Source organism: Vanacampus margaritifer, chromosome 8 (genome assembly GCF_051991255.1).
Source record: "Vanacampus margaritifer isolate UIUO_Vmar chromosome 8, RoL_Vmar_1.0, whole genome shotgun sequence".
NCBI lineage: Eukaryota > Metazoa > Chordata > Actinopteri > Syngnathiformes > Syngnathidae > Vanacampus > Vanacampus margaritifer.
Window position 1 is genome coordinate 18,896,237 of NC_135439.1, and position 24,250 is coordinate 18,920,486.

Below are 24,250 nucleotides of genomic sequence, written 5' to 3' on the forward strand. Positions count from 1 at the left end.
ATGTTTGAAACCACAACAGCTGAGTGGGAAGTTCTGCGTTTCAGCCTTATCTTTTCATGGTTCCGCCTCTCTCAACCTAACAAAAGACGAGCAGCCAGGAAGTGCAACAGCCAATCGGCAGCTCTCTTACATTTTGCCAGTGTGTCTGTCCACTCAGCATTTGCTTTTTATGAGAGCAGCGCGTAGGGCCGCTTGTGGAGACTGAGAGCGTGGCTGTGCTGGGAGCAGGGTGAGGGCTGACAGGGCTGTCCTCCATGTTGTAATAAGCATTGACATATCACACAGAATTGTTAGACATGCATCCACAGAGGTAAGCCAGATTTTTATTCTTTCACTAATATGACGCTGTTGTCAAGGCATCAGCCGTATATGAGCTATGCCTTGAAAACTGGGGGAGGGGAAGCAAGATTTTGTCCCACCATATTCTAGAATTGGAGCTGAAAAGATGAGCATAGCTAATGGCGATGAGTCTCTGTACATGACCAAATTGGACCCACCTGGTCAGAGTATTCTAACAAAACAACAAAGGTCCTCAGAATGGGAGAGGCAGCCACCATTGCAAATAGGACAGCCCAAAGGAATTAACAGATGGTAAACTGACTGCACAGCAAGTTTAATTTAGGCCTCAAACTGGCGTGAGAGCAGTACTGCCAAGCAGGCATTCTCTGCAATTGTATATTCAACAAACCTATCAAAAACAATCACCTAGCACTTTCCTCATTCACGGAAAGTCAGTTCACTTTACCACACATTTGCCCTTTTGAAACATGTCTTAAACGGGCATCATTCTAGAATCTGCTCACCAATTTTAGGTTGGTGTTGTAAAGTTATAAATGATCTACAGACCTATTTTGCCGTAGCGGCTTATTTATCGCAGCGGATGAGGAATTGCTGAAGTCTAATGGTGTGCACTGCCTCCCAATGTTCTCTGCTTCTGAGTGTCAGCCATCTTAGAGAACTTCCCCTTTCTGTCCCTGTGCTCCAAGCACACTGGTTACTTGTATGTAAGCGGGAGGAAAGAAGAAGGGAAGGATCTCCTCTGAATAGGCTCTGCAGTGAAATCTCATCTCATCCCTGTTTTCGAAAACCTGTCTGAAGGACAAACAGGTTTGGTAGAATCTTGTTTCTATGTGCTATATTTAGGTTGCTTGCTTTCTGCGTGTAAGAGTCTGGGAAATCATACAGTGTGGTTGTTTTGCTCTGTCTTCCAGTTTTAGCCTAGTATGTTTTTCTTCTGACAGTTGTACACGTATCTGGTTCAGACCTTGTTACAGACACTCTGGCCTGGTTATGAAGACTTGCTTGATGCTTGACCTGAGTTCAAGCTCACTCTCTATTGACTGAAAGAATCACTCCCTCCCCACCTGTTTTGTTTTCTGGTCACACCTTTCATTTCCTGATTTGATGATCATATTTGCATTGTGCTGTATTTCATTTCGTCTCTTATATCACTGTCTACCAGTTGACCGCTTCTGCTGTAACTTGACCCGTCACAGACGGTTGGATGTGATGTAGTTTGATAGCATATTTATTAGTGTTGTGCACAAATGGGTGGTCATTTGGAGAGTTGTTTGAATGGGCGTGGAAAATTAAAAATCAAATCATAATTTGCGGTCTGGGATCAGATGGTGTGACGTCACCAGAACCTGCATTTTATTTACATGGTAACCTTTTAGCGCGAGTCCACTTTCTATGACAATTACAGACTTAGACCATGTGGGAACGCCAGTTGACGCATCTTAAAAGAGGATGTGTATGGAGTTCTGTCCATACACATGAAATCGTACCTGACCTCCTGTTCTTTTCACAATACTCGTCTCCGGTGATTTGCCATCAAACAAATGCGCATTAGCTTTTTCCTCCCTGGTTGTTAGGTCAAAGGCCAACAATGCAACAAGGTATCAGGCTGCAAAAGACATTTTGAAATGCTACGCAATTGTTAAGTAAATGGAAGCAAGACACGTATATTTTGGGCAATCTGCTCTCGGTACAGAGATCTATACATAGAGCCTTCACTCTGAGTGGTTACCGTGTTGAGTAATCCCCTCGATGGTCTCTACGTTACAAACAAAAAAATAGCACGTGGCTTATGTCATAGCTGCATGTCTGATGTTTGTAACAAATCAATCTGTGTCAAAATCACTAAAGAATTCAATGACTTACTATGATCTTATTGGAGCCAAACACACAAATTGCTCTATAGCTAATATATCTATGGTCTCTGCAGCTAGCTTAGTTTACCAAATAGCATGCAGGCTAACCCATCCAGCAATCAGGATGTTCGCACGAGTACTACTACTTTGTAACACCACAGTGTGCAATAACCGATACACATTCTACCGCAACACAAGATTCTACTTAAAACTACAGAACACAGACTATTCCATTTTGAATCGCTACTGCCACCTGTTGACGAAAAATGAAACTGCACACACCCTTCTTCACGTACACATTGCCTACGTGACGTCACATACATAGACAGAGGGTGGGAAATTTGAACCCAAATCCAATCTGAAAATTATTGCCCAGAGGCTTGTAGGACTGGAGTACCCATTGTGAACAACTAAGGAGTTAATCTACTAATTAGAATATGTTTCAGCCATAAATGGTCAAATAAAAAGGCTATTGTAAAGATATTTTTGGCCATATTGTGACAGAGAGCAGCTTTAAGGTTAGCCATTTGAAACTTAAAAGTGTAGATAAAGCACTATATAAGTCTTCTCCATTTACTATTTAAGTCAAATTTGATTTATTTTCTGGAAAATACATTTTTTCCCACCCTGGAAATAATTGTATTAAGTTACAAATCCAAATGGAATTCATTTGCTGACTTCAGCACAATTAGTAAATCTGGATTTTTGGAGCGAGTCCAGGCGCTAATATTTATACTTTAATGGTGCAATATTTATTGCAATGAATGTTAATGATCCCCACAGTTACAGTGAAACGGTCTCTTCAGAAATATTCAGAAAATGTCAAGCTAAAAGACTTTGTGTTTTTTTCCCCCATACTCAAGCAAATTCCTGCAATATTTCCTCAATGTAACCTAGCAGCAAAAGAGAAACGGATGGCTTGTGATGGATTTAGGTTCTGTCTTCTGAGTCAGACCTGTGACTTCTGTCTTTGTGTCTACTGCATAATAAAACGCAGGGGACATGATAACCTGCATGTGGTCCTTGTTCACTATACTCAACTGGTGCGGTGTGGACTTGTTTTGTGTGTGGTGCGAGCAGCTGGAGAGAGAGAGAAAGCCTCATCAAAATGGATGCCATATACCTCTGAGAGCAAAGAGAGGAGAGAAGCTCCGCTCGCCGTCTCACTCATAAAAGCTGCATTTTACATGTCCGCGGCCTTTTTTGTGTGCTTTAACGGAGGAAATAGGGAATTCAGGAATAGTGGAGAGCAGTACTCTCTGCATTGCAGCACTGTAGCTGAGGAGATCAAGAAGCAGAAAAGCTTATGTGGTACATTGAGCTTAGCATCCAATCAGGTACCTCGGAGTGCTGCTCAAGCCAATCAGGCGCCTGCAGCTGAGGTTAAAGATTGACAATTGCAGGAGGAAGCAGCGGGGAGAGGAGGCCTTCTGGGATACTTGGAACCACCGTTTCCCTCATTTCACAACGCCCTCCATAATTGAAAAGAGTTCAAAAATAGGGTGAAGAATCTTTATGTGAGTAAGATGGAAAGCATGCTGTTGATTTCCTTCATTGAAGCATGGATGTTCTAGTGGTGTAGGCTGTGGAAATGGTTGTATCAGTACCTGGTGTATAATTCTCTGTTTGATAATATTCATGCCATAGAATTGGGTGTCATGCGTTTGTCTCATGTTGATTGTTGCTTTATTCCTGAACTGCATGGGACATTGCTGTGATAATTTGACTGTTCAGACTGGGTGCTTGAAAAGGCCAGAATGTCTTTTCACTGCCCTTATGTCTGTCTTTGTGTATGGTCTGTGTCCATGGCAGACACATGATCACATCATTCTCTGATGGAGATGGAGGAGGAGAGGGAGGATGGGCGAGGAGGGATTGGCGAACCACATTTTTAAAAAGCTCTGCTCTCTCGACAGAGAGCCTGTAAACAACAATAGGAATGACATCATGGTGCCTACAATACAAACCAGGGTGAAGCATTGACTGATACTGAAAAATACCTGGTGGGTATTTAGACACCAGGCTTTCATTTGCATATTAAATAAATGTTTCTTTTGGGAGGGACTAGCACTCCATGATTCAGTTGTTTTGACTTGAATGTGACTTGGCCAGTTTAAGCCACAATGAGCCTGTTGTTGTACTTGTTTGGTGGTATGGACTAGGGATGCACGATAATGCTATTTTCAACCGATAGCGATAAACCAGTAATTTAGAAAGTGCCGATGTCGATAACCGATCAGTAAGCCGATAATTATTTGCAAAATTAACTTGAATACAAATATACTTTATATACATTGTGTAAAGCACCACAAAGCTGAATTTTATTAATATCTCTGCTTCAAAGACAACCAGTAACTCATTTTGAGTTTACCATGTTTCAACAAATACAACAAAAAACTGCGATGGTAACATTTTGGGGAGACTCAGTAAAGAAAGCCCACACTGGCAACTACCATGTCACCATGAACCATCTTCTGTGAACACGAGGTTGCGCACATTATGACATCACAAATATGCGACACTACCATAGCAGAGGGGAAGGGTTGAGAAGTTGGGCACAACTTGAGCCACAAACACAACAGGTGGACCAGTGTGGCATGTCTATTATTATCGGCAGATTTCTTTATTATCTGTTTTATCCGTTTGACGTCAAATTGGTCGAAAAATGCACATAATTATCATTCACCGATATCATGCATCCCTAGTATGGACTCGGGCACAAAAGATATGTTCAATATTGTAGGCCCATGTTCATCAAAAAGGGATGTGAGGATATCCAAACAATCACGATATTGTGGGTTGGTTGGCGATATAAAAAAAAAACTCACGATACTGTGTAAAAACTCACAATATTGAACACCCCCCAATAATAATTTAAAAAAATTAAATAAAATTAAAACTCTTTTTTTTTTGGGGGGTGGATGGGCAATATTGTGTTTTTGTCCATAATAACAGCTGTGATGAAGAACTAGGCTTGGCCATTTCATTGTCATGTGCGCCTATTGGCTCAGCGGCACAGAGTATCGTGGTCTATGTAATTCACAATTTTGTGTTCAGCTGAAGCGGAAAAAATGTTATTGTTTTTTGACACAAAGATGTTGAAAAATATTTGCTGGTATTACTGATTTATATGAGTGATAACCGCCACAGTGGCTAAAACATTCCTAATTCAAATTCAACTGCACCTATAACCTAACCACCAGAGGGTGATAGAACTGCACAAATGGAATACAACCTCATCATCCTCACAGATGTGCTGATTTTAATATTGTGACATGACGATGACGATATTGTGGCAATTTTAATATCACAATGTTGCCGTTATTGTTACATCCCTATCGGCAGAGTGATTATTTTATTTGTTTTGTATTTGTAGCTTTATTTGGGAGCATGGTCCCTGGACTGTTGGGATAAGTAGCCCTGTTGTGAAAAAAAAGAGGAAATGGTTAAAACACTGGGTACTAAATTGGAATGGAGCACCTGTAGGGGAGTTATTTATTTTATTTTTTACTTTGTTTTACTGTGTTGTGTGCAGGCAGGTCGGCATTGCAAATGTAAATCTGTTCCCAATAGTCCTATATGGGTAAATAAAGGTTAAATAAAAAGGTATTGCCATAATCACTTTGTACAATTGTGCTATCGGAATGGTATTTGTCATTAGGGTATGGTTGGTCAGTCAGGTTTTTTAAACCAGTAGGTTGAGTGTACCACGTCTTTTGTGCTCAGTTTACTAAGGCTAAGCTCTGGTTGGCTCTGGCTTTTTTATAATTCTTTGTTGACATGGTTCACTTCTTTTTAGGCGTGCGTAGACTGTCAAGTGTATTCTCTAATGCCTCAAATGCTCAATGTTGAGATATTGGCGCCAAAACATCTCTATTTCATTATCTGTTATCGCTCTACAACATTCTGTTTATCGTCCATTGTCTTCTGTTGCCACAGTGCTTCTTGTCTTTATCTGGTCTTCCAGTTACTGCCGTTTAGCCACTCTTGGGCCAATATTGTATCTCTAGGCGGACTTACTGTGTATATGAACACTTGACATCGATTCATTTGACTGGTTTGAGCTCTACAATTTTTTGGCCCCAGCAAAATTTAGTCTTGGCAAGTATTCTCAATCGACTCCAAAAGTGTATTTGTTAAAATACATTATCATTTTATCAACATAAAACGTACAAGGGGTAGGACTAGATACGTTTTTAACTTCCTCCTACCCCTTTTGAACATATAAACTCTTTTCTTTCTTCCTATTTTTGTTTTTCTTTTTTTTTTTATACTTCAACTTATATTTTAAACTTGTAATGTGTTTTTATATGTTTAATAAAACCATAAGCCCCACCAAAAAATCCACAAAGTCAAAGCCCATGTTGGCTTTCTCGTGCACGATCACAAAAACAAGAGTGAAACAAACATTTCAGATCATTGATGTGCATTGTTAATGCAGTGTATTATAATGTCTTATCCCTGCCAAATGAAAGCTGACACTGATCTTTCAGTGATCTGTTAAAACAAATATTGAAGAAATATTGTGTTAGCATCATCACAAGCAAGGTTTTTGATATGCATATTGTAAGTAAAACCGTAGCTTTAAGTCAGTGAAAATAGATGCAAAACACTGATCAGCGCCAGTGTTTCAAGTTTACAAATGTGCACTGTGTAATTCCCACGATGCGATATGATATGTACTATATTAACTAAACTCTTTTGTCTACACAAGCGGAGCAGACGAAGTAAAGACTGACACTCCAATGGAGAAAATGGAAAGCTCAACGCGATCTAAAGGTAAGAATTAATCATACATGCTGTAAAGCTTTTATATTGCTTCAAGTATAGTTTGCATGTTTTATTTTAATATACTTTATTTGTATAACTGTATTCAAGATTGATATTTATAATCGTGGTCAGAAGTTTACATACACTCATTATTTCATGACTATCATATTAGCATGGGGCTTTTGATGATTTATAGTGCTGACAGGCGATTATTATTTTTTTATCTAATTAAATATAGGATTTCTAATTAATTAACCTATTTTAATCTCATATCTGATAAAGGTTCCCAAATAAACAATTTGAATTCCAGGACATTACAAAATTGTATTGAATGACTAATCAATTGAATACACCAAGAAGAGAAGAGTGCTTCATAAGTGCTTCATAAATGAAATTCAAAAGAAAAGCACATCAACAAACCAATTAGGCCCTACATTATTTTAAAAGATAATCTAAACTTCAATTAAATTCAAAAAAGGGTGAACAAACTTTAAACTTCCACAAGCTGCGGTCGGTGTATAGATGGCATGAGATGAACTGATAATAAATAGCTGTGGTTGTTTTTGAGCTAAACTAACAAACTGGTAATCAGGAAAAGTTAGAGGTTAGAAGGAAAGGTTAACAAAAATATAAAGCTACAATATCTGGGTCATAACAACTCAAACCCAAAAGAGGAACTGGGGCTACAGTATCAACTCCTCAAATCAAAAACCCACCCCAAGCTAGGTTACAGGATCAACAGACAACTAACGCTATGTGTCCTTGAGCCAGTTGCTCAAACAAGCTTGTTTACATTGAGTGTCTTAAATGATAAGTCAGGCTGGAGCTGCTTTTTTCTTTTTTACAAAAGGTACAAATCACTGCGTTCTTGTTAATAGTCCCGGCTATGCTCTTTTTATAAATAAACTTGCGTTTAACCACTAGCATTACCAGAATTTTAAGACAACTAGATCTCCCAGAGCCGTCATTTTGAGCCTAATATAGTTATTACTCGCTGTTTTAAGTAGCTAATAAAATCCCTCTCTTGCTTTTTTTTTTTTTTTTTACCTAAAGCCCATTAAAAAAAAATCCCATACTAATAATATAATATAATAATAAATTGCCAGATGCAGAAACATCAATGTAAGTTATCACGATGTAGTGGCTCTCGCTAACAGACAGAATTAAGTAACCGGAATTAGGTTAAAATATTCTATATACGTAGACCATGTTTCTATAAATTTTGATATTTGGTTTTTATTTGAGGCAGATATTTTTTCCATTAAAATGTGATTTATGAGGAGGTTAGACCATTGGTCGATATTCAGAGTTTGTTTATTTTTCCAGTTAACAAGAATTGTTTTTTTTAGCGATAGTAAGGGCTACAAATGTAGATTGAAATTGTTTATGTGGTAAGTCAGTTGTTGTTAGGTCACCTAGCAAACACAAGTTTGGAGATAAAGGTATCCTACAGTCCAAAATAGCGGAAAGTTTTTCTAAGACTTTAGTCCAGAAATACATAACCGGAGTACATAACCATAAAGCATGAACATAAGTGTCTGTAGTGTTTTGTAAGCATTGGAGACAAATGTCGGAGTCTGAGAGTCCCATTTTCTTCATCATATATTGAGTAATGTATGTTCTGTGAATAATTTTATATTGGATAAGTTGTAAATTTGTGTGTTTTGTCATTTTAAATGCGTTTTCACAAACTTGAATCCAAAAGTCAGGTTCCGGTGCTATAGACAAGTCTGTCTCCCATTTCGAGATGGGTAAAGACATTTTATCAGTATATGAAAGTAACTTATATATTTTTGAAAGTTTTTTTGTTGTTGTCGGAGAAAGCTTGTTAATATCTTTAGCTAAAACAGGCGGTTGGAGCGTACCCCGAAGTGTTGGAATTTTTTTCTTTATCATATTTTTAACTTGTAGATAATGTAAAAAATTTCCATTTTCTATATTGTATTTTTGGAGCAAGGATGTATATGATATAAACATATTATCTGAGAAGAGATGGTGGAGATGTGTAATTCCTTTCTGCTCCCACACAGCTAAATGAAACGGTTGGTTGTTAAGTTGAAAGTCGGGGTTATGCCATAGGGGAGAAAGTCCACAGGGCTCCACTTGGGCTTTTGTCAATTCTAGTGCCTTCCACCAGGCAGTCACGGTGGCGGAAATCATTGGGTTTTTAAAACAATTATGGCGCTTAATTGATGTTGTAATAAAGAGTAAATCTCGAAGTCTGAGGTTATTACAATCCTTCTGTTCTAGTTCCAACCAACAGTTAGTGTCTCTGTTGGGTTGTGCCCATAGAACGATATATTGTAGCTGGTTAGCTATATAGTAGTACATAAAATTTGGTGCCTCTAGACCACCTTTGGATTTGCTTTTCTGAAGAGTAGATAGACTAATCTTTGCTTTTTTTTTATTCCAGTAAAATTTTGTTACGGCTGAGTCCAACAACTGGAACCATTTAGCCGTAGGTTTAAATGGAATCATTGAGAAAAAATAGTTTATTTTAGGTAAAACTTTCATTTTAATGGTGGCTATTCGTCCTATTAGAGAAATAGGAAGATTATTCCAGCGCTCCAAGTCACTATAAATGTTATCCAGAAGTGGAGAAAAGTTTAAATGAATTAAATCAGTTAATTTAGGTGAGATTTTTATGCCTAAGTATTTTAAATTACCTATAGGAAATGAGTAGTGTAGGTCCTGGCTTGCAGGGTTCCATGAATTTTCTGTAATAGGTAGAAGTGTTGATTTTGTCCAGTTAATAGAATAATCTGATAACTGTGAGAATTTAGTTATTAAATTAAATACTTCCCCTAGCGAAGTAGCCGGCTTTTCTAAATAAAGTAAGATGTCATCGGCATATACATTAATTTTATGTTCTGTTACCCCAGAGTGAATTCCTTGAATCCTTCTTTCCTGGCGTATGGCTAATGCAAGTGGCTCAATAAATATTGCAAATAATAAAGGGGACAGTGGGCATCCCTGTCTTGTGCCTCTCTGTAAAGTAAAGCTCTGAGATATAATCCCATTAGTAGTAACTGTAGCTTTTGGAGAATCATATAATACTGATACCCAGTGGATAAATGATTTCCCAAAGCCAAATTTATTTAAAACAGCAAAGAGGAAGGACCAGTTAACTTTGTCGAAAGCTTTTTCTGCATCCAATGATATAATAACTGCCTTTTTATCATGCCGCTGTGACATGCTAATAAGGTTAAAGAGTCTCCTAATATTATTAGTAGAGTGACGATCTTTAATAAAGCCTGTTTGGTCGCTATGAATAATTGTCGAGATTACTGTTTCTAGTCTAGATGTGAAAGCCTTAGTGATAATTTTAATATCAGTATTAATTAGTGAAATCGGACGGTAACTTGATGGAAGGGTGGGGTCTTTTTCTGGCTTTAATAAAAGTTTAATTGCTGCTGTATTCATGTGTGGGCGTATGTAACCCTTAGTTTTAATTTCTGTTACTACTCTTAAGAATAGTGGAGCAAGCATTAACCAGAAGTGCTTAAAAAATATAGCCGGATAACCATCCGGGCCAGGTGCTTTGCCATTAGGCATACTATCTCGAGCACTGTACAACTCGTTTATAGTAAGTGGCGCATCTAACATGTCTTTATATTCAGTAGTTAACTCAGGTATGTTTATGCTACTGAGGAATGCCTCAATATGCTCAGGGTTAGGCTTGTTAGTTTCTAAGTATAGGTTACGATAATAGTTATAAAAAATGTGATTAATTTCTTCTGGTGATTGTGTGCATTCACCAGTTGTCCCTTTAATCGCCGTTATAAGAGACTTTTCCCGATTGCGTTGAAGTTGGTTTGCAAGAAATTTACCTGATTTGTTATTATATTCAAAGTTGTTATATCTCAATTGTTGTATTATAAATTCTGTCTTTTTAGTTAGCATATTGTCTAACTGTATTTTTGTATTTTGTAAGTCAGTCCATATTTGGTTATTTGGGTTTATTGCGTACTCATCCGTCAGTTGTTTAATTTTATCTTCCAAGTCTTTTTCTGATTTTTGATCCTGTTTCTTTTTATAAGATGAATATGATATAATTTTACCTCTAATTACTGCTTTCCCAGTTTCCCAGAGAAGAGATGGCGATAGGTCTTGAGAGTCATTTATTTCCAAAAAGTCTGCCCATTCTTTTCTTATAATTTTGTCAAACTCTGCGTCGTTTAGCAGTGAGATGTTAAACCGCCATGTCGGTGGTGGTTTAAAGGTATAATCAACTTGTAGGGAAAGGGAGACTGGTGCATGGTCGCTAATAATAATAGGATGTATTTTTGTAACAGTTTTATCAGCAATAGAGTTATTTGTAAGAAAATAATCAATTCTTGAAAAAGACCGGTGCACAGCGGAAAATAAGGTAAATTCCTTCTTATTTGGGTTTTTAAGTCTCCAGCTGTCGACGAGGCCAAAGTCATCCATATATTCCCCTATTACTTTAGTAGATTGTAATCGTCTACATGTTGTATTATTAGAACGGTCAATTAATGGATTTAAGACTGTGTTAAAGTCTCCTCCAATAATAATAGTAGAGTTCGCTGCTAAATCAAACAGCTGAGAGAAAAATTCATGGAAAAAGGCCGGATCATCATTATTAGGGGCATATAAATTACCAAGTGTATATATTTTATTAAATATAGTCACCTGAATAATAATGTATCGGCCCTCTGGGTCTGTTATTGTATTATTTAAAGTAAAGAGTAAATTCTTATGTATGAGTATACAGACTCCTCTTTGTCTACTATTATAAGGGGCAGAGTACGCTTGGCTAAAACTCTTATCAATAAGTAATTTTTCTTCAGATTTTTGTAGGTGGGTTTCTTGTAGGAGGCAAATATCTGCTTTTAATTTTAAGAGATGATCTAAAGTTTTTATTCTTTTTGCTTCTGAGCGAGCGCCACAAACATTCCAGGAAACCAGAACTAATTTATGCATATAAACAATATAGACTCAGTTCTGTGTATATATCTGCCTCTCTTGCTTTTCTGAGGCGGTCGGGTGGTGGACCTTTATTGATTTCGATTATCAGGCTTGTACTGCCAAAACGTCATGACTCTTTTAACTATAAGCCTTTACTAAACCTTGAAATCATCGGTCTTGTGGAGGTCTTTGGAGCCACAGCATCACGACATTGCGTTCCGGAGATAGAGGGCCGACAAACCCGTGATTTTACCCAGTATAGCAACCATCGCAGGTGGGGTAAGTGTTTGAAAATCATCGGTCTCCTGGAGGTCTTTGTGCGGCCGTATCTCCCGAACCGTACGTCCTACCGGGGACATAAGGGCATCCCCGGACTCGTCTTGACGACAGATTTCCAACAATGTCGGTGCCATCGCTCCACGACATTACGTTCTGCCATGGTGATCTAGCTTGTAGCCTTCGTGATGAATGGCAGTTGCGGCGGCTGCAGCAACTACGGAAGCCCAGCGGCGCAACCCCGCGGGTCCTGGCGAGTTGAAAGATGTACATTGAAAAGAAAAGAACCGTCAAAATATCGGCTCTTGGAGATATAGGTCCAAATAAGTTTGCCTCACTATCCTGGCTGTGCTGCACTCGCGTCCATGTTTGCTCGTAGTGGCTAGTAGTGCTACCCTCTGCCGCCTACGGGTACATCAACGGGCCAAAATGCGTGTTGACTTGCCACTCACGATCAATTCCATTATTTTTTTTAACGCGCTAATTTGCGTGTAATTAATTAATCTAGATTGACGCGTTAAAGTGACATCCTTAATTATTTATTTAAAGTGGGGGGTTTTCTGAGTGGAATGATCGTACAACTACCAATTCCGATGAAGTTGGGATATTGCATAAAATGTAAGTATATATTCAATTGACTACAATACAAACTACAAAGCCAAGATATTTAATGTTCAGATTCAGACTAATACATTTTATTATTTTAGTTTTTGCAAATAATCACTGCACATAAGCGGCAAAGCCAAAAACCAAACCGGCATCATTGTAAAGCGTCTGGCTGAGGTGAAACAGAACTTGCTAAGGGACATTTAACCAATTATTAGTGGGGTTGTAAGGATCTAACTTAACCTTTTATTAATGGTTTTCACCTTGTGAGGAGTAGAGAAAGTCCTAATTTCAGTAAATGATGTGTATCTAAATCCAGTCTGAGACTTCAAAAAAATTATTGAAATCCTAAACTGAATACAGTTGAGTGATGTAAACCTCTGATCATAACTGCATATGACTTAACTAAGGCCATCACGGAACCTTAGTTGATTTGTATCAAACTGTCATCTGCAACACAAGACACAGGCTCAACCGAGCGGACGACCCAGAAGCGAAAGATGCCAAGTCCCTCTCACTCATCAAATGGTCACTCCTCTGCTGACACCTCCCCCAGCCCAGCAAAAAAGAAGAAGAAGCCAGGTGCTGTTAGCAGCAGCAAAGACCAGGTAATAAACAAAAGAAATGGAGAAAAAATGGCTTTGTCATCACTCCTCTCACAGCCATCCAACATTGCTAAAGGGGAAGTCAACCCCAACATTTTCTTTAAAATAATATGTTGTATGTGCCCCCCACTTGTCTAAACATGATATTTTGAGATGGACGAAAATGGCTGGGATTCACTGCTTAAAACTTATATATATTCTACAAATGCAATATTAATCAGAATACCGTATTTAGGCTAGTGGGCTGCATAGAACATATTGTTATTTAAAAAATAAATAAAATGGGGGCCTGATTTCCCATTTAAGTAATTTCAAGAATTCTAGTCTGAAGCTATATGTAGTGCTGCAAGTAGTCCTTGGAACCTTGTGCACATTTAACAGTAGAGAAGAATATTGCATCACCGCCTTCACATCCCAGTACAATAATATGTTATACTGTATGTGACCTTACTAGTCTAAACATGACATTCTGATCAATATTACATTTGTGGAACATGAGTTATGCAGCAATTTCTATGCAGCCTTTTTTCATCCATCTCAGGGGCGGCCATTTTGCCACTTACTGTCGACTGAAGATGACATCACAGTTGTTCAGGGCTCAGGCAACGGCCAATCACAGCTCACCTGTTTTCTGAAGCTGCGATGTGATTGGTTGTTACCTGAGACCTGAGCAACTGTGATGTCATTTTCACCCGTCAGCAAGTGGCAAAATGTCCACCTGCTGGATTTTGCTGCATAACTCATATTCCACTAACTCAATATTAACCAGAATGCCGTATTTAGACTAGTGGGGCTGCACAGAGCATATTATTGTTTTAAAAAAACTTTTTGGAGGGGATGACTTCCTCTTTAGAAAAGAAAAATCTATGGTAACAATACTGATATTGTGCTTTATCACACTCACACTTAAATGCATGGGAGTCGCCATTTTGCAGGTGCCCTCAATGGTATCTTCAGGTTGTCATAGATACCACTCTCAAATGCTGCACGGCATTACAGAACATCTTGAATTTGATTAATTACCCATATAAGCTGCAAACAAAGCACTCTAAATAAATTAAACCTCAACATCCATGGATGAACCCAGCATTTTTTTTTTCAACAGTGCACCTTTTGTCGTCATTGTGCATCACTGCTTGTCTTTGTTCAACTTGGCCCGATTTTGACCTCCCCCAACCTTGTGTTTCTTTTTGCCTGCATTCCAGTCAGAACTAAGACATGGTCCCTTTTACTATGTGAAGCAGCCAGCACTCACCACAGACCCTGTTGATGTTGTACCGCAGGACGGCAGGAATGACTTCTACTGCTGGTTGTGCCACCGCGAGGGTCAGGTGCTCTGCTGTGAGCTCTGCCCCAGGGTGTACCACGCCAAGTGCCTCAAACTACCAGACGAGCCTGAGGGCGACTGGTTCTGTCCGGAGTGTGAGGTACTCACCCAGGAATATTCTGAGTGTAAGGGTGTTGGAAACCAGAATTTAAAGACTGATGTTTCATCTACTTGTGTTTGTTTAACATCGTAGACCTCACTGTGGACGTCTACTAACTATTTTCCTCTCAATGTTTTTTTTCTCTCATTAGAAAATAACAGTTGCTGAATGTATAGAAACTCAGAGCAAAGCCATGATGATGCTGACTATAGAGCAGCTGTCTTACCTACTCAAGTTTGCTCTTCAGAAGATGAAACAACCAGGCGTAAGTATGCTGGTATCAGTGTCTCCATGGGGATCTCATGCTAACTAAATGGTACTATTGGAGTGAGAAGCTGCAATACAGTGTCAACGTTAATTTGTAATTGTTTATTCTTTCTGATTTCTATCACCTGAGCATATTTTTCTTGGCAAGTCAGCACAGCAAGCTTATGGCAGTAAATTAAGAGCTTTTACAGTCATCGTAGTCTCATCAAGTCTCTTCCCTTAAAATAAGGCTGGACGATTAACTGAAATTGTATCCTGATTTCGATTTTGGCTTTTTTTATTTTATCATAATGATCGAAGAAAAACGATTACTGTACTGTGCAAAACGCCGCGGCGCGTATACAATTTCCCTACTTTGTGAAAGGACCCTGAATGCACCATGTAGCTTGTAGCTAGCACGGAGCGAATGAGTGTGATTCTGCCGTCCTTAAAGCGTCCTTTAATCTGCATTTACACACACAAATTCTGTCGAAACACATGACCACAGGTAAGATAACACTACTCAAAGGCGTAATTTCTTCCCAACTTGCAAAAACGAGTTATTTTAATAGAATTCAATCGCAACTTTCTACTGTTCTCATTGTATACCACACTGCCCCTAATAGGCCAAAACCCGCAGGAACACCCAGTATTTGTTTTGCAATTACTTTTTTAGCATACAGTATTTTGATGCAATAATAATAGTTTTGAGTAGTTGGACAAATATTAGTTTTAAAACTAATTAATAATAATATTATTAATTGTGAATTCTATCTCAATCAAAATACCATAATCGTGATCATTATTTTTTCCCATAATCGTCCAGCCTTACCCTAAAACCTGTCCTCCTTTGCTCTAGCATGAGACCTCAATAATTTGCATGTGAAATAAATATTCATATAACGCACACAACATTCCACAACATTGAACTAGACTGGGCCTGTCAAGCTGATAGTGAGGATACAGCTGCGCCTCTCACTCTCTTTCAGGATCATCCCCGCTTGTCATCTCGCTCTCCCCATGCAGCTTCCACGCAGAGAAAGACTTTTAATTGGGTAATAATTACACCACTAACAAGTCCCTGTCTTGATTTCTTCCTTCACTGGTTGTGCTTTTTGTTTGATGCAGCTTTTGGAGTGTTTAGTAGTAGCATGATGACAGTAGTGGTCATCTGCCATAGTGGGGAAGGATTTGCAGTAAATTGGTGTGTTGAATCAAACCCCAACACCTCTTCTCTTTTTATTTTAAAGACTGAGCTCTTCCAGAAACCCGTTTCTCTTGAGCAGCATCCAGACTATGCCGAATACATATTTCACCCAATGGACCTTTGCACTCTTGAGAAGGTAAAAATGTGTCCATATAAAGTTTTTTAATGAAATATACATGCATGTTGAACAGCTCTCATTTATAAACGGATGTTTTCCATTTGCAACACAGAACATCAAAAAGAAAATGTACGGCTGCACGGAGGCCTTCTTGGCAGATGTAAAGTGGATTTTGCATAACTGCATCATATACAACGGAGGTGAGTTGCCTATTTTAACCTCTAAAAGCAAATCATAAAAGAATGGGTATAGTATCTTGGTAAACTATACACTCTATACACTTGGGTCAAAAATAAGCCCAAAAAAGAGACTGACCCAAAATTTTGGGTTATTCAATTTACCCAAAAAGTTGGATCAAATGAATAACCCACAAAACAACCCAAGATGGGTTACTTTGTTGATTATTAATTTTATTTGGTCCAACTTTTGGGGTTAAATAAATTAAAAAGTTGGGTCCGTTTATTTTTGACACAGTTCAATTGGGTTATTCAATTCACCAAAACGTTGGGTCAAATTTATCCAAATTAATTTAACTTGACCCAAAGTGGGGGTTAAATAAATATTTTTGTTTAACTTATTGGGATAAATAACTCAAGAGTCAGTCAGTTCTTTTTTGACCCAGTACTTTTGGGTTATTCAGTTCATCCAAAAAGTTGGTTCAGTTGAATAACCCACAAAACAACCCCCCCGAAATGGGTTGCTTTGTGGGTTATTAATTTAATTTGACCTAACTTTTTTGGTCGAATAACTCAGTTGGGTTGGTCCATTCTTGACCCAATTTGGGTTATTTTTGACCCAACTGTTTTTAGAGTATATGAAATTGTCAAACTTCCCACTGTATTATATATACCTTACTTTATATTTTCAGGCAACCACAAACTGACAGCCACAGCCAAAGTTATCGTCAAGATTTGTGAACATGAGGTGAATATGCGGTCTGTGTCATTTTTTTTGTGTGTGTGTGTAGTGGAAATTATTTTTTAATGATTGATTCAGCAAACGTAATTCTGTATCCCTTTTTGCAGATGAATGAGATTGAAGTCTGCCCTGAATGTTATCTGTCTGCTTGCCAAAAGAGAGACAACTGGTTCTGTGAGCCGTGTGTAAGTGGGACTTGTTTATGTTTTCATGTAAGAGTAAAAAATTTTAGGTTGAGTATATTATTGTGTGATGACAGGGTAACCCTCACCCTCTGGTGTGGGCTAAATTGAAAGGTTTTCCATTCTGGCCAGCAAAAGCTCTGCGTGACAAAGATGGACAGGTGGATGCTCGCTTCTTTGGTCAGCATGACAGGTCGCAATCTTTCGTGCTTCACATACTTGACTTTGTTGTCGTTTCGAAAGATTTGATGTCACTTACATGAATACGTTTACCCTTTAGGGCTTGGGTCCCTTTAAATAATTGTTACCTGATGTCCAAAGAGATTCCATTCTCTGTAAAGAAGACCAAAAGCATCTTCAACAGCGCCATGCAAGAGATGGAAGTCTACGTGGAGAACGTGAAAAAGAAGTTTGGCGTGTTTAACTACGCCCCCTTCCGGACACCCTACACCCACGACAACAGCTTTCAGATGCTGCACGACCCCTCCGACCCCTCATCCACTCCTTTCAAGCCTGAGAAACAGGAAAAGATCAAGTTGAGCTTTGACATGTCTGCGTCACCCAAGATCTCGCTGACCAGGACCATGTTGCCGGGGACTGGCGTTGGAGGGATGATGGCAGGCCGTCGGCTGCCTCTCACGGACGTGCCTCGCTCCCCCATGAGCACCAACTCTTCTGCGCATACAGGTTCGGATGTAGAGGACACAACAGACAAGTCCCATGCAAAGGCCGCAAACAGTCAGGGAGGTATTGGACAAGGTATTCTGGCCTTTACTTCAATCCTATGAAATTATACTGGAGTCTTATTTGTTGGTAAACACCTGTGTGCAGTGTCACCGGATCATCCTCGACCAAGTCAAGCTGACAGCCCCAAACCTTTACAGCCACAAGCCCCTGGCAACACCGAGCAAGAGAAGACACAGCTGACAGGAAGCATTTTGAATCTTAATCTAGGTGAAGTAATCGCTCATGCTTTTGTAGCGTGTAAGAAATAGGGATGGGCAGGTAATGATGCAAGCCTTATATTAAGGTATCGGTACTCGATACCAGGGATAGGCCGATCATCAGCCGAGCCGATTATCTGTGTTAATATTTGGCATTTTGACAAATATCGGCATCAGCCTTGTTACGAATCTTAAGGCCAATGAAGCTGGTATCTCACCCAGTGGTGAATGCTTGCGAACGTAGTGAACTGAGGGCTTTCATCAGGATTTGTAAGAAGTTCAGATAGTTTTACTTGTTGCAAAGACTTTTCGAACATATTCAAACAAATTTTCACTGTCTGCGAAGATCTTTTGAACCCTGACAAAAAAAAAAATTGTTACATTTGCATGCATTTTGTTACTCAGTGAGATACGGGGAACGTTTCATTTATAGATTTATTTAAATTTCCACTTCATAAAAAAAAATGATGCTGACACTGGGAACTCCCTCCACTTTTTTTATATTCAAAAATAAAATAAATCTAAGAAATTATGTTTTGGAAAACTTTATTTACAATAGAAAACTTAAGGGAACTATTTACTTGCTTTGTTTTTAATTTATCTTAACACATGCTGTTGACTCTTCAAGCTCCCTGCAACTTTTTGTTATAATTTTTAAACAAAGCTATCAATTCTTTATGTTTAAAATTAGAAGAAAAAGTCATTTTTAAAAATGTTGACGCTAATTTTTTCTCTTTTACTACAAATGAACATCGGCTTGAAATATGGGTTATTGGTCTCCTTGACTACTACTATTGGTATCGACCTTCATTTCATGCCATTTTAAGGAAAAATGCTATCTTAGGATATACAGTATCAGGCCAAATGTTTGGATACACTTTCTTATTCAATGCATTCGCTTTATTCTCATGACTGGTTACTTTGTAGATTCTCACTGAAGGCATCAAAACTATGTATGAACTGATGTGGAGTTAAGTACTTGAAAAAAAAAAAGTGAAATAACTGAAAACATGTTTTATATTATAGATTCTTCAAAACATCCATCCTTTGCTCTGGTTACTTTTTTGCATACTCTCGTCATTCTTACCTCTGCGAACTCCTTAAAGACTGTTGGAAAAGCCTTCCAGATGACTACCACTGAGAGACTGTATGGGCAAAAAAATTATCTGAGATTTTTTTATTAATGTGTTTATTTTATTATTTTCATTATATTTACTTTTTTTTGGTTTGTTAAGTACATAACTCCAAATGTGTTTGTTAGTTGTCATAGTTTTGATGCCCTCAGTGAGAATCTACAAAGTAACCAGTCATGAGAATAAAGCAAATGCATTGAATAAGAAAGTGTGTCCAAAATTTTGGCCTGATACTGACTACTTAAGAGTTGAGTACTTGTACTGTTATACTGGTCTGGAAAAAAAGTGGTATTGAACGTCCCTAGTGTGTAATAAAGGTAATAAATACTTTTTTATTGTGATATTGCTATGATGAAGTCATTCATGTAGTATTCTTCCAGATCGGAGTAAAGCCGAAATGGATCTAAAGGAACTCAGTGAAACGGTTCAGCAGAAGCTGGGGACCACCCCGGTTCTCACCTCTCCCAAACGGCAGATCAAGAGCCGCTTCCAGATGAACTTGGACAAAACCATTGAAAGCTGTAAAGCACAGCTAGGTCAGTACAAGTTTCATCTCATACATCGTTAATTATATATACGTGTGTTTTGTAATATCGCTTTGGTGCTCCAAACATTTTGCAGGTATAAATGAGATCTCTTCTGAGGTGTACAAAGGTGAGGAACACAGCGACACTGAGGACTCTGAGGGTAAATCCGAATCCAGTGACACAGAGTATGGCAGTGATGAAGGACCAAAGGTCGACGATTCCGCACCAACAGAGGAACCCCAGAACAAGAGTCGAGACCAAGACCACTCATCTCCAATCCAAGAGAGCAAGGCCAATATTGCTCCGGTATCTGAACCTGCAGCAGCGGATGTTAGTGTAATGCAATCAGAAACGCCGACTCAAGAAAACGTTCCAGAGAGTTCCGAGAAGACCAAATCCCCCCCATCGTTACCTGTGTCGAGGGAGAAGGGTCAGGTGAAAGAAGATATTAAGCAAAATGCGTCTGCGGAGGATTCGGACTCGGAGCGAGAGCTGGTTATTGACCTTGGGGAGGAGCAGGGGAAAAAAGACAAGAAGAGACGCAAAAAAGACAGCACTAATGCTAAAGAGTCATCTGCGAGTAAACCTGAAGGTGAGATGCTGTTTTTTATGATGCGTGAGTGTGACTTTGTGTGAAATTGCTCACTAAGCAGTCGATTTCTCCTTGAAGGCAAATCCCTCACCCCGTCAACATTCCCATCTCAAAACAGCACAACCCCTTCCACACCCTCCAGTGTTGCCTCGCAGTCCCCTATGGCCATGCCCGTCACCATGATCTCCCTCACGGCGCCCTCTGCTGCCAATGTCAGCCTTGCCACCGTCTCCAATGCCCCTGCAACTCCACCTTGTTCGTCCTCATCTTCAGCCTCCACCACCCCGGGATTGAAGAAACAGCGCCCTCTGCTGCCGAGAGAGAGCGCGCCCGCAGCGCAGAGCGCCACCGTGTGGAATCCCAGCGCCAAGCCGCAGAATTCCTCACACAAATGGCACACGCGGCAGGCAGGGCAAATTCAAGCATGTGACAACAATTCATCATCAGCGACTTCATCTTCAACACAACAGTCTTCACAGAGCACGCGTTATCAGACCAGGCAGTCAATTAAAGGTATCCGTTGAATACATTCCAATAGTCACTGCAAATCTTAGCGTAATCTGAATATCTAATTTGATGTTCTCTGTTGAGCACACCAGCTGTCACCCTGGTGTCAGCCTCGGGTGTAGGCACATCATCTCCATCCTCGTCGGTGGAAACGGATCAGTACATCGCCACAGCCTCGGCAGACGTGGCCGCAGATATCGCCAAGTACACTAACAAAGTAAGCATTTCTGAGCAAGGTGTTGATGAGCGTACCTTCCTTAGGAGACTGTTGTGGGTGAGAATGTTGATTATACATTGCATAATAATATGACAGAATTATTTTTCTTTTCCAGATAATGGATACAATCAAAGGTACAGTGACTGAAATCTACAGTGACCTCTCGAAGAGCACTTCAGGGAATACCATTGCTGAGGTGTCGTTTTGCACAGTTAATAATATTTCTTTGCATCAAGACACCCCCTTGATGTTTTCTTTGATTGTTTGTTTTAGATGAAGCGGCTTAGAATTGAAATTGAAAAACTACAGTGGTTACATCAGCAAGAGTTGTCAGAGATGAAACACAATCTTGGTAAGGACCTTATTCACCAGCTCTTAACCTTGTTGAAGGTACTGAACCGCACCAGTTTTCTTCACCTAACCCTTCTTTATTGATTTTTTTCTTTAAATTTAAGACATGAACAAAAGAAACAGGGAGAGTGGCCTTTTCATCAAATCTTAATCAATCAAACTTTATTTATATAGCACCTTTCATACATTAAAATGCAACTGAAAATGTGCTAAACAACTAAAACATCCATAGTACAATAAAAAGAAAATCTGACTTTCTTCACCTTGAATTTAGACTGTACCCCTGAGACTGGCTCACCGAACCCCTGGGGTTCAGTCGAACCCAGGTTAGGAGCCACTGAGATAAGTAATATATACTCCACACAACTTTATTTAGCTCAAAAAACACAAAAACGACTGCAGCTAAAACCTCGTTCTATACATAAAATCAAATGCAAAACACAAATAATAATAATAAATACAGTATTCTATGTTGATATATTATTTAAAAAATAATACAGCATTAATTTTGAATAAAATTATCAAAATAAAATAATAATAATAATAAAATGCTATTTTAACTAATTCACTGCCATTGACGGCTGTAGACGTCAAATATTCATTTGAACTATTTCTATTATTTTTTTTCCACTTTTGTTAACAAGAGTATGAAAACCTAGAATTGTTTTATTGTATATTCAGAACAGATATAAAATTGTGAGTTAAGTCATGCGATTATTACGACGGCAAATTTTAATCGCTTGACGCCCCTGATTTTTTATATATTTTTTATTTTTCTAATCTTTTTTTTTTAAAGAAAAGATTATTAAAAAATTAGGGGCGTCGGGTGATTACATTTTTTAATTGGAATGAATTGCATGACTTTACTAGTTAATTCACGATTAAAAAAATAAAATAAAAGACGATTAAAAATTTTTAAAAAAATTGTAATCAATTGCATGACTTCACTTGTTAACTCACGATTAATAACACATTTTATATCTGTTTTAAATGTGCAGTAAAAAAAAAATTCTAGGTTTTCATACCTTTGTTAACAAAAGTGGAAAAAAATGTTAAATAGAAATTGTTAAAATGAATTTTTGACGTCTATAGGCATCAATGGCAGTTAATGAGTTAATATTTTATTAAGAAATAAAGTGAAAACAGGAGAATGGTGAAGCGAAAATTGGATTGGCTACAAACCAAAAAAAAGATAGCTATTATTATGGTGTGTGTGTGTGTGTGTGTGTGCCAGCCCTGGGCAGATTAGATTCACATGGCAACATATGCGGCCTGAAATCTGATTGGACAGCAGAATCTGCATACGCATGACTAGAAGCCGGGCGACACAGACACATCTTAAGAAATGAAGATCATGTTGTTGGAAATAAAGTAATCCAATTTCATCGAAGTTTTAACTGAAGATCAGTTTTTCGGATCGTGTTTAGGCCAGCAGAGAAGGCCTTGAGAAGGCCCTTACTGGCAGATACATGCCCCACTTCCAATGTAAAGTAATGCAATGTATTTGGTGAACATGAATCTAATCTAGAGCTTACAATGGCTGAGATGAGGCAGAGTCTGGAACAGGAACAAGAGCGCTTGGTGGCCGAGGTGAAGAAACAGACGGAGCTGGAAAAGCAGCAAGTGGTGGATGAAACCAAGAAGAAGCAGTGGTGCGCCAACTGCAGAAAAGAGGCAATTTTTTATTGCTGCTGGAACACCAGCTACTGCGATTACCCGTGTCAGCAGGCCCACTGGCCAGAACACATGAAGTCCTGCACTCAGTCAGGTAAGAGATCCTCACATTCAACAAGGACTGCGCCGTAGATTTCTCTTTTCAAACGTTGGTGTGTTCGCAGCCACGGCTCCGCAGCAAGAACCCGAGGCGGAGTCTGCGGCAGACTTGTCAAACAAAGGAGCGGGACAGGCTAACTGTGGACCGAACACTCTCCGAGAAGCGCCGCTCTCTGCTTCGTCTGCTTCGTCTGATAAAGACTGTGAACCAGAGACCAGTGCTGACAATGCTGCTGTCACTTCAACTTAACTGTGTGCAATATACTTTTTTTTTTTTTTTTTTTTTTTTTTTTTACCACTACACGGATGTATGTATACAATATGTTCTATATATGCCCTGTTAAAAGTGGCTGTATCCAAAGTATTGTTTATTTATTTGTTGGGTTTACAATGTAGGGCTTAAAATGGCTGCCCGTGTACAGTGTTCCTTTTTGAATGTGAAAACAAGACTGACAGCCGTTGTTACCAAGAACGAGGGGCCAGTTTTAAAAGAAATGTGCACTACATGCTGTATTCATGCACACTTTGTAGTCGGTAGTTTGTAACGGCATGCATCACAAAAGACAAACTGTTTAACAGTCCAATTGGCAAATAAGAGAACCTACAGTATTTGAATGGACCACTTTACTATAAGAGTACTACTGACAAACATGTTGTCTGTAGAGTTCATGTTGAATTATGTTAATTTATGTTTGTATCTGTTATGATGTTGCCTGCTGTATAGTGTTCTATGGCGAGAAGAAGACGTTTTCAACAAGATGTTTGTGTG

General features: G+C 38.9%; 1 protein-coding gene across 4 annotated transcripts; it reads left to right on the plus strand.

Moving 5' to 3' along the window:
* The first annotated feature begins 13 nt into the window (after positions 1–13).
* Positions 14–24,240, plus strand: zmynd8 (zinc finger, MYND-type containing 8). Of its 4 annotated transcripts, none has more exons than XM_077572507.1 (21): positions 159–310; positions 6,868–6,932; positions 13,197–13,342; positions 14,545–14,766; positions 14,918–15,031; positions 16,002–16,067; positions 16,263–16,355; positions 16,450–16,537; positions 17,206–17,261; positions 17,363–17,440; positions 17,515–17,630; positions 17,718–18,196; positions 18,269–18,391; positions 19,895–20,050; positions 20,136–20,633; positions 20,712–21,146; positions 21,233–21,357; positions 21,473–21,553; positions 21,631–21,709; positions 23,237–23,476; positions 23,547–24,240. In XM_077572507.1, exons 1-21 carry the CDS (start codon positions 297–299, stop codon positions 23,729–23,731), a joined length of 3,459 nt encoding a protein of 1,152 aa, XP_077428633.1. In that variant the 5' UTR covers positions 159–296; the 3' UTR covers positions 23,732–24,240. The 4 variants fall into 4 exon arrangements, 3 of the variants coding, with proteins under 3 accessions (XP_077428633.1, XP_077428634.1, XP_077428635.1); XM_077572508.1 differs by having other exon boundaries at positions 17,718–18,184; XM_077572509.1 differs by lacking the exon at positions 16,002–16,067.
* The last annotated feature ends 10 nt before the right edge of the window (positions 24,241–24,250 follow it).

Bases quoted from the DNA above. Each gene is read 5' to 3' on its own strand.
- zmynd8 (XM_077572507.1), top strand. The intron at 6,933-13,196 runs GTAAGAATTAAT...CTGCAACACAAG, and splicing joins AAGCTCAACGCGATCTAAAG to ACACAGGCTCAACCGAGCGG. The intron at 21,554-21,630 runs GTGTCGTTTTGC...TGTTTGTTTTAG, and splicing joins CAGGGAATACCATTGCTGAG to ATGAAGCGGCTTAGAATTGA.